At 50.6% G+C, this 10,677-nt stretch overlaps 2 protein-coding genes across 3 annotated transcripts in view; one reads left to right on the top strand and one right to left on the bottom strand.

The window, feature by feature from the left end:
• The first annotated feature begins 205 nt into the window (after positions 1 to 205).
• The window catches only part of LOC105190174 (ELAV-like protein 3), a 51,245-nt gene continuing 40,773 nt past the window's right edge, over positions 206 to 10,677 (top strand). Inside the window, exon 1 of one of the 2 annotated variants that reach the window (XM_025297528.1) lies at positions 206 to 228. The gene's annotated coding sequence lies outside the window, so the exon portion shown is untranslated. Of the gene's footprint in view, positions 229 to 2,416; positions 2,786 to 10,677 lie in introns of those variants that run through there. The other variant, XM_025297520.1, reaches the window with a different exon arrangement.
• LOC105190177 (cytosolic carboxypeptidase 6) lies at positions 2,799 to 9,289 on the bottom strand. The gene is made up of 8 exons (XM_025297564.1): positions 9,185 to 9,289; positions 8,594 to 8,958; positions 7,365 to 7,798; positions 6,636 to 6,839; positions 6,212 to 6,435; positions 5,795 to 5,990; positions 4,579 to 4,789; positions 2,799 to 4,470 (listed from the first exon to the last, which is right to left on the bottom strand). The coding sequence occupies exons 1-8, from the start codon at positions 9,243 to 9,245 to the stop codon at positions 4,360 to 4,362; spliced, it is 1,806 nt and encodes a 601-aa protein (XP_025153349.1). The 5' UTR covers positions 9,246 to 9,289; the 3' UTR covers positions 2,799 to 4,359.

The raw sequence follows: 10,677 nt of genomic DNA, 5'->3' as shown, positions 1-10,677 counted from the left end.
GCGGAAGGGAAAAGGAAGGGAAGATGGAGTGAAAGCTCTCGAATGAAATTCGGTAAGGCAACTTATTTCTTTGTAATTTCAGGCTCGACAGATGATGACAAAGACGAATTCGAATGTCCTGCGACGCTGAAGGTGCATTTAAGACGAACAATAGAGGATCGTTTATGAAGGTAAATCGAAAGTCCACCGGCCATTCGGAAATGCATAGGCGAAACATAGGCGAGCCGAGTGAGTAGACCTTTTTCTTTTCAAGCGGTATGTCGTTAATATCGAGAAAGTTTTCTCTAAGTTTTGAAGCGACCATTAGTAGGGCTATGTTCGAAAACGTTGGCCGAATATTTTCCCTCTTCCTTTATCTCATTCTTACGTCTCTCTCTCTCTCTCTTTCTCTCTCTCTCTCTCTCTCTCTCTCTCTCTCTCTCTCTCTCTCTTACACCAATACAGCGGATGCACCCGAGTGATGTTTTCGAACGCAGTCTTAATCACGGCTAGAACAATAAACAGCTTGAACAATAAACAATAAACGCAGAATATAAATAAAAAGCAACCGATTTTACACCGATTTTACAATATTTGCATATGACAAAATGTCTAGCAAAAATATCATTCGTTACGGCATACTTTAATTAAAAAAATTAATTTAAATAAAAAAAGACATCCTTGTGGTATTGTAATTATTTCAGATGTCTCCAAGACATTTCTTACTCGAACATATTTGTGCAGTCTGGGACACCAGATAATTGAAATCATTTATCAACGCGGAAATTGTATTTGCCGCTTTCGTCTTGATTCAGAGTCTTCAATTCAGCAGCAAAGTAAATATAATAAATAATGGAAATTTTTCATCATCCAGAATGCACAAAGCACCAAGAGATGTCTTCGAGAGCTTCTTAGTTTTTTTCTTAAATATTTTTAAGGTTAAAGTCTTTAAGGAATTTTAGACATCTTAAATGTCTAATTTTAGTCACGAATTCTTTCGACATGATGCTTGCCATCTATCCATCCTAAATATCTTATACTTTCGAAACCTTTGCATTCTATTTTTCTGTATACTTTACTTACTTAACTCGCAAGAAATATGTACAAAGTGTAACGATAAAGGGGGGAAGAAGCGCGGACGATCAACAGTATCTCCGATACAAAGTTTCCCATCGCAGGTACGATAAAACAGCCGAATCTTTATGAGAAGAAAGGAAGCAATTCGGAAGAGGCGGAGGAGGAGGAGGGGTGGGGGACGCTCGGTCGTTGGTTCTTGGCGCGGTTCCCGCAACGGATGAAAGAAAGGGCGCAGAGGAGAAAAAGGCCCGACGATGTATAATCTGATATCGAGGCGCGGATAAAAGCCCGGATTAAAGTCCGGAATTAAATCATTTCGGGCCCCGGCGAGAATCCAGCGAGCGGACTCCGATATTAATCCACTGGCGCGCTGTACACGTCGGCTCCGCTGCACAGATCCATCCCCCTCGTTGTCCACCCTCCTCCACCTCCTCCTCTTCCTGCCACTCTCGCCCGACAACGGTCCCGACCACCCCTCGTCCTCGTCCTCTCCGCGCCGTGCCATGGCCGGGTTCGCCGAGGTTAGTCGCTTCTCCTGGGGAACCGTCCGAGAGCTGCGCTGCGGCGACAGGGTGCACCCGGGGGTTGTAACCCCGTGAGATGGGCAAGGGATGAGGAGTGGGAGGGTGGTGGAGAACGACGCATATGTGTGTGTGTTGTGTAAGGGCGGTTTTGCCGCTGCGCAACCCGCACGACGCAGACAGCAGCCAGCTATATACCTGGTTCAACGACCACCGCCCTGCTCTCGTCCAACCCCGAAGTACCCAGCCCGGCTTGAGGGGGATGCGCGACGGTACTCCCGACGACAGGGGCGCGAAAGAGAGCGGCATCGGGGAGGGGGGGGGGTGGTGGTGCTGTAGGTTGGCGAGGGAGAACGGCGGTAGCGTTGGCGGGGGTGGTGTCGGTGGTGGGTGGCGGAATCGAGGGGTACGCTGGGGGTCTCGCGAGGCAGCCGATCGGCCCACGGGCCAGTTCCGTCTCGAGCTCAGGGGTAGAAGAGCTACTGGCCGCTTGTCTGCTCCCTTCTTTCGCTATAGTTTCATTTCTTTCCGTTTTAGTTCCTCTTCAGTTCCGATTGATTGACATGTACACGTATAATATATAACCGCAGTATCGGCACACGTACACGAAACCGCATATACATACGTACACGCGCACACATACAACACATATACACACATACACACCTGCACGCACAGATACGCACATACACACGTATATATATATACATATACATAGGGTATATATTCAGCCGACGCTCTCACGCACAACGTCGTCTCCACAAACGTTCACACACACACACACATACACATACACATACACACATACACACACACACACATATAGACACACACACACACACACGTACATACATACATCGAAGCTAGAGAAAACACACACACATATACCCGGTGTATACACACGTACGCATACGTACAGTGACATATACGATACACGCACACGGTAAATTCGTTTGTTCGTTGTTCGTGGTTGAATTCGCAAGCACGATTAGTATACCGACTTTCCCGTCGTCGGAGTCATCGTCGTTATCGTCGCCGTTAAATGCACGGACACACCCGCGCCCAGTATCCGAGTATCCTTAGGTCCGTACCTGGCCAGGTGTACCGGGCCGTCGCGTAGTACCTGCGTCTGTTCTGTCCATTCAATGCGCGCGTGCATCGAGCGCGAGTTCGTTGAGTTTTAGGAAACGTAATTGCCGCCTTCTCAGGTACGTGCAAACATCATCGTGTTACATCGTGATTAAGTGTGCCGGCAAAGGGCCGCGATCGTTTACGAATAGCATCTGAAGCGCTCGTCCGCTCGCCACGCGATCGTCACCTCTCCCGGTGTGTGTTTGACGAGAACCCGGACCGAGAGGTGTTTTGTTCGGGAAACCAAAACCAAGTTTCGCGCAAACAGGTCCGCTACCTGATTTCATCCGTCTTAATCCGATTAATACAGTGTCGACACCTTGCGCTCCAGGGCGCCATTCGAAATTTCTTGTAAAGCCAAAGGACGCCGCGCGACTTGGCTCCTTACCGCCTCTAAATCCAAATTTAGACCAGCTGCCGCTTGTTTGAAAGCCCGAGAGGCCGCGCGCCGTGGCATTTTGATTCTGGATTTTACAAGAAATTTCGAGGGGCGCCGTCTCTTTTACTCTGCGCAACGGGTCAAAATTCCATCGCGATTACAGGACGGAAGAAATTTCCAAATTAGCGCGAATCGTCAATCCGGATATGTCCTTTTCTATTTTTGTCTCGGAATATCCGCTGACTATCGGCTGAAACGCGAGACTCTGTCGAAAAAGATTGCGGAAGAGATTTTGCCTCTTCCAAGGCTAACAACAATCGCGTGGCGATTGTGCGCTCGTCGGCTCGTGCAAGTTTCACGAGGCAATTACGCGCGAGGCTCCAGCTGCGATTCGAGAACGGTGTTGTGATGTGTACGAAAGCATGCATTTCTCCATGTTTGCTTTGATTCTTGGTAATCCATTTATTCTGCCATTGGTAACATTGTCTATACTTTAACGTACAAGTAGTTATATAGCGTAACGTAGCTAACAGTAACTCTTTTTTTTCTGACAACGATATCATAAACGACCATAAGAAATGTAACAAGTATCATGAAAATACACGCATACATATGCGTAGTAAAGTATGCTGCGTATCGCTCGACTGATAAGCTCTGGCAAGCAGCGAAATCGCTTATTGTCACGAGTAATAAGGTGTCGCGAAGGCATCGTAAGAGAAGGTCGGAAAAATGCGCTCTTTTGTGCGTTCGCCGTGTTGCGTTGTGAGAGAGAATCAACGCTCGCCGTGTGTGCGAAGAGCAATACCCGTGGCCCGTTATACTCAGGAACGTAAGAGGAACGAAGGCTCATTACTAACGCGCGTAGTTAGCATCCGTCGATTCGATACAATCTTCCCGAAGCGTACAATCTCTCCCCTCCCTCTCTCTCTCTCTCTCTCTTTTTCTCGTCGATCGACGCGACGGATCAACTCTTTGACCAAACACGAGAATTCATTTGCATTTCGCACGAATCAACGGCGCCCCCCGTCTTCCTTCCATCGGAGCCCGCTGCTCGTCGATACTCTCTTATCTCACGGAAGCTGCCCCACAAGTGCGTAGATAACAGCGCAGCGGTGCAAACGCGAAAGCAAGCCCCCGGCATCCCTCGTCTCGTCCGTGTTGTACGCGATGGAAATAGCCGGAAAGGGCGAAGTGCGTGTCTCACCCCTTCACGGAAACGTCCGTACCTCCGCGGATTTCGCATCGAGGAGGAAATCCGAGGCGGCACGATCGTTATCTGCGCGACTTGACGCTCCTGCGAGGTATCGTCGCTCTGTTCCTGCTGGTCGCGAGCTCCAAGCCGCCCCGCGTCAGCTGATTGAAATCGATAATGGTGAGCCGTGGCTCAGCGGGGGTGGTGGTGGTGGTGGCGGCGGCGGCGGCGGCGGCGGCGGCGGCGGCGGCGGCGGCGGCGGCGGCGGCGGCGGCGGCGGCGGCGGCGGCGTTGGTGACGGCGGCGGCGGGCTGGCCCGTCGTCAGGGTTTGCACCCTGTCGAATGGCGCCCCGGGGCTCCGGAACCTGTAGCTCCGGCTCCTGCACCCGCCGACGCCCGTCGTTCCAGTTTCACTCGCGATTCCGGTTCCGGGCTGGCCCATCCGCGTGCCGCTCATCGATCGGTAACGCGCGCTCGGGAGCGGCTCAGCAGCCTCCTCCCGGAAGTACCTGACGATTCGGCCCGAGATTAGCCGACAGTCGTAACGACTGTAGTAACGTCGACAAATAGCGTGCAGCGCGTGCAGCGAACGGGCGTTATTTCGGGTGCGAGCTAAACGAATGGCCGTCGCGAGCGCGAATTGCATCTTCCACCCCTTCTCGCACTCCTCGCACTCCTCGACGTCCGCGAGGCTATCGAGCTCCCCGCTCGGAGAGTTATCGCGTTCACGAGACGGACGGATTTTATTGTTTATTCGTTACGAAAGAACGGACTGACTGACAAAACTGTCGTTCGTTGAGCGAGAGGAAGATTCATCTTGTCAAAATTGCAGTCATTTTCTATCGCTGTTCCAACGGAAAGCCTCGATACAAGGTAGAGATGTGCGAACTATTCGAACTCGAATCGAATTGAATCGAATCTAATGTAATTCTATTCGACTCGAATCCGAATCCGTACGATTCGAATAGGAATGAAATACATTATCGTTTGCGTACATCGGCTACGTGCAACGGGCCATCTGGGCCCGTATATTTAAACCCTTAACTTGTAATTAACTTAACTTATAATTAATGACTTAATTATAAATTACTTTAAATATTTAAATATATATTTTACTTTAAGATGATATATTACAATATCAATATTCCCTTTCATATTAAAATCTTCCATCATTATTTGCATGTTTGATAGTCGTGTTAAATTTTTCAATGATTCGATTCGATTTCATTCGATTCGACATAAAAATTCTTGATTCGCACATCTCTAATACAAGGTTATTATGATTAATATGATAATGACACAAGAGCGACTCTGAGCTGACGATAATTCTTTCACAAATAGCAAATATGCTCTTCTCAGGGTAGACGTTCGAGCAAACGACGCGTTTCTCCTCAGCTTAGTTTTATTCTCGCTGCGAGCGTCTCGCTGATAATGGCGATAACTCTGCGAGCCTCCTCTTTCCCTCGCGCGATCAACTTTCCACATTCACGCGTGAAAAGTTTCGAGATAATTACTCATAAATGCTAGCGAGGTGCAAGGTCGCCGGGGTCCTGACTGTTCTCGGTCGGGGCTCCCTTGGAAGACGATGTCTCTGTCGGGATTGACGCGTCCGCCTGTTCGACGGCTGATCAGGCAGTCCGGACGGGATAAGCCCGGTGAGCTTGTAGTACTCCATGAAGACGCGAGCCAGATTACGACCCAGCCTGTAATCTGCGATCGGCACAGTCTGACAGTCAAGGCGTGAAATTTGTCCAATTGAACGTCGCCGTCGTCGGCCGATAAGATCCGCGCGTAATCGTGCTCGCGACACGCGATCCAGCGAGATCGAAAGAAAAGAAGCAACAACGACTACGTCTCGATTCGCGCGTTCATTCATTCGCGATCGCTTCGACGTGCCGTCTCTCTTGGCACGCGGCTGACACGAAGGATACAGCCTTCTTCCGTGTAGGGCATTATGCCGGGCATCCCCTTCTTGTTGTAACCGTGCATGGAGACCTCGATGCTGTAACAGTTAACGTGCTCCTTCAGAATGGAGCACAGATAACGGCGAGCGGTCCCGGCTTTGTTATGGTCCTGATTGTACATGGTGTTGCCCAGCTCGTAGTCCTCCGCGTGTTGAGCCAATAATTTCGGCAAGACAATGTGCCTCTCGTACCTGAGAGGCTGGCAGCCGTCAGTCAGATTGGATTATGTGGGTTCATGCTTAGTTACGAAGGTCACGGCGGTTCTTATTCTTTTCTTCTCTTTTCCCTCTTTGCTCGCGGAGACGTGACTATTTTCACGCCTCAACGGGGTTCGGCTTAACGAGATCTCTCTAATGTTTGTCACGTGGTCGAAGAAAAGGGTTAGAATTACCTGTAGACGTCCTCGTACGTGCTTCCGTAAACGAAAACACCTGTCGCGTTGGTATGCGCATGCAGATCCAGCACGCAGTCCAAGGGTGTTTGCGAATTCTTGTCGAGGGACATGAGCAGCGATCTCGTGGCGAACAAGGTGGGGTGGATCCACTCGGAGATGCGGTTCCACGATCGATTCAGGTCCAAGCCCATCACGGTGGATCTTTGTGAGCGAAATTACCGCAAAATCATCTGTACATGTTTCCTGCCGCGACGTCCTTCGCGGATGATACTTCATCGCCGCGAATTGGACGTGAAGTTTAGTCTTCTCATCGATTTCTAATTTTGCTCGTCAACTAGGGGAAGGATAGCGCGCGTGTCACCGCCGAAGTATTAACGCTTCGCGCTTCAAGGCTACCTCCGGACTCCCTTACGAGCCTCGAAAATGTCACGGCGGCTCTTTCCGGGGCTATTAAGTCAGTTTAAAAACTAGCGACACTTGCTTTGAACTTAGATTTAAATTTAAACAATAAAAAGTTGGATTTAGGAATTTTAATCTAAAACGAAGATATCGCAGGTTTCATGACATTTAGATGGCGCCTCTACGGCAGGCCAAGTTGCGCAGTTGAAATTATATGTAGTCGAGCCTTTGAATTTTCTCGCAATATTAGAAAGAAAGGAGAGAGAGAGAGAGGGAGAGAGAGAGAGAGAGAGAGAGAGAGAGGGAGAGAGGCAGAGTCACTCTCACCTGTAATTTCCGAGAAAAACGCCGTCCGGGTTCAGCATCGGCACTATCTTAAAGATCACGTACTCCCGGAGTACCTGAGCTATAGGATGCGCGCTGACCAAGAAATCCATCAAGCCCTGACACACGAAAGAAGACGGCGACTCGCCCGGGTGAACTCTAGCGAGGACAACGACCACTTTTCTAGGTCGCTCCGTGTCTTCGAGGTCGGAGGTTATAGTTATGAGCTCTACACTCCTCTTCTGGATCGACTCAGCCAGCGTTTCCCGCTTCGTGTACAGCGGCCTGCCGCACAGATTGTCCAGGTGTCCCAAATAGCGGGTGTACGAATACGGATAAGTCAGGGCGAACTGATAGACGTCGTCCTCGCGGTCGAACGCGAACGCGAAGCTCAACACGTAGTGATTCTGATGTTGCGCGGATCTGTAGTAGAACACCTGCAAGTCTCCGCCAGTGGATCGTGTTAAGCGGTTCATTTGAATGATTCTCGATTTTCTTTATCCCCCCGTTTTGTTAGAAAGTGAGCAAAAAGGACTTTAGGATTCTAAAATTTCGATCTCTCTTCAAGTCCTTCAAGTCTCTTGAAGTTGTTGTGAAAATGAATTGAAATGAATTGAAATGAAAATGAAATGAATTGAAAATGTTTGTTCTCGAGAGAGGGAGAGAACTTGCGATCGTCATTCTGCGATTACACACGCAAATTATATAGTAATATATATAATAATATATTTTGATAAGAGGCTAACGAGCTTGACTCGACTCGATATCTGTTGGTTAAATTTACGACGGCCGTAGGCAGCGTATTCGCGATTTGCAGGGCTGATAATTCTAATTTGGAAGACTGCCGGTAGTAGCCGACGAGGTAATTGGATATCGGAAATTCGCGTTCTGACAGTTCTCGAGTTCCTCGAGATCCCAATCGTTGATACCGCCGACATAAATATCGGAGCATCTCCGCCCTGATCGCACGGAGGAGTCTTTTGACTCGCATTATCGACGAGACCGTTTATGAAAAGTAACATTTTGCCAGTTACAGCAATTATATTAAATTATATTAAAGGTCTTTAATTGAGATACAAGATAAGAGCGTGGAACTTGGCTCGCAATGCTCGAAGACGCAAAGCTTCGTCTCGCAAAGTGTTTAGCTTGACATCCGCGAGTTCTTCAATGGGAATTACACGATTATCCGAAACGTCGTCGTAATTATCGTCGCTCTTCAAGAAAATTCTCACCTGCTCTCGCGGTATCCGCTGCCATTTCGGCCTGCTGCTGCTCTTCACCAGCGGCGTCATCCCTTGCCGGAAGAGATTCGCGCTCTTCGAGATATTCACCATGTTGAAGATCACCCGCTGGTCCACCTTCACGTTGTCCACGGTGAAGTTGAACCACATACGCAACCGGGGGCCGCAGGTGTCGGGCCTGATGAAGAGATCGTACTCGAACTCGGAGATCAGGTCCACCCGGCCGAGATTGCCGGTCTCGAAGGTCGCGTCGAAGCAAATGTGGCCCCTCTTGGCCTTGCCGCTGTGGCCCGGCGGTCGCATCACCATCTTGTTCACGTTGCCCAAGCCACCCTCTGCATCGCTGTCTTCGCTCTCTGCAAAAAACGGCGCGCAAATAAACAGAGAGATAGACACGATCTGGGGTGGCGCGACGAAACATCGAACGTTGCGGGAACCCCTCGACAACGTGAGCAAAGTGGACAAGGATTACTCGCGAAGAAGGATGTTTGATCTTGAGATCGAGAATTTCATGCGACGAAAACACTTTGGCAAATCTTTTCTTTTTACGACGCGCGACGTGAAACAGCGAGAATGGCTGACCGGCGCGCTGGTAAAGACTAGTGTGCTCCAGGGGATCACGTCCCTCGCCAGGGAAGACCATGATCCTCTCTCTCTCTCTCTCTCTCTCTCTCTCTCTCTCTCTCTCTCTCTCTCTCTTTCTCTCTCTCTCTTTCTCTTCTCTCTCTCTCTCGTTGTCTCTTCAAATGGCTCGGAACGATCTATCGCGACGACGATGGACGCTCGGTCCGGCGTTATCGGGAAAGCGGTGGCGAGGCCTCGCGGGCGATCAACGAGAACGACGACCATAGAGCAAAAACGACGAGACGAGACTGTGACCTATCGGGCGGAAGATACGACGCGGGACTGACGGCAGCGTTGATATTCCGGGTATCCAGCACCTACCTTCACCTACCGTAGCGGTAGGTGTTAACACCGCCTACGTGATAAGAGCGGCACGCCGCGCCGCTCTCTCCGCGCCTTCTCGTGCACGTCCGCCTTCGTGGCGTATCCCCACGGTGATTTCGTGATTTCTCGCGGTGGCGCGGCGGCCCGCGCGAGAGCGGTTCCGTGCGAGAAATGGGAATCGGATCGCTAATCGGGGGCTAACTCTCGCGTGGCTGCCAGACGTCGACGATCTCGTACGTGAGATATCTTTCGACAGCCGCGAGTTTCTCCCCTCGCACACACCGGAAAGATCCTCCTCCCTCGCCCCCCCTTCCCGGTCGCTGATACACACGTACACGCACGCAGGTCTAACGAGAAACTCGTTCTCGGTCACGAGATTCGCGGAAGCGGGGTGAGGAGGGGGCGAGAAATCGGCACGGTTCTCTCTAGATAGATTCGATTAACAGATTAGGGGAGGGCACATCGGTGATAGCGCAGCGAGTGCCTGGCGGGAGACGCGATGGTTTTACGGGTTTATACGAAGTCGACGAGAGAGAGAGAGAGAGAGAGAGAGAGAGAGAGAGAGCGTGATGCGGGGATGGATATATGAGTGGATAGCGAGCGGTGCACGCGCGCGTCGCGCTCTGTTCTCCCGGAGGTCGATTAACCGCGGATAAAAGATACCGGCCGGCGATATTCCGGGACGGTCGTTAGTGGTGGCCATCGATTACACGCGTACCCTCGTCGTTATCGCGTGTCGTGTATAAAGTTTCGTCGGCGGGATGAATCTGCCAGATACGCCCGTCACAAGCGCTTTTTACCGGAGCGACCGCGACGGAGGGCAAAATGCGGAAGAGCGGCGGGAGGAAATGTAGACGTGTAGGCAATGAGTGCCGCGGTGTTTCTCGACTCGACCTGTCAATACGGGGCGGAATTTCAGCGTTCGGTCGGCTTCATCGTCGCCCTTTATCATAGAGACACAGTCCGCTGGCGGCGGCAATCGTTACCGGATCTAAATTGAGATCACTCGATATCTATTTCCGTTCGACCGCTCGACGACGCAAATGTCGCACCTGATGACTTACGACGCTATAGCTGTCGGCCGGGGCAGGTAGGCCGGCTATACCGAGCTTGCGATGCAAGATAGA

This window comes from Harpegnathos saltator, unplaced genomic scaffold, assembly GCF_003227715.2.
Source record: "Harpegnathos saltator strain DR-91 unplaced genomic scaffold, Hsal_v8.6 scaffold10, whole genome shotgun sequence".
NCBI classification, from domain to species: domain Eukaryota; kingdom Metazoa; phylum Arthropoda; class Insecta; order Hymenoptera; family Formicidae; genus Harpegnathos; species Harpegnathos saltator.
This window is presented reverse-complemented; position numbering and strand designations above follow the sequence as displayed.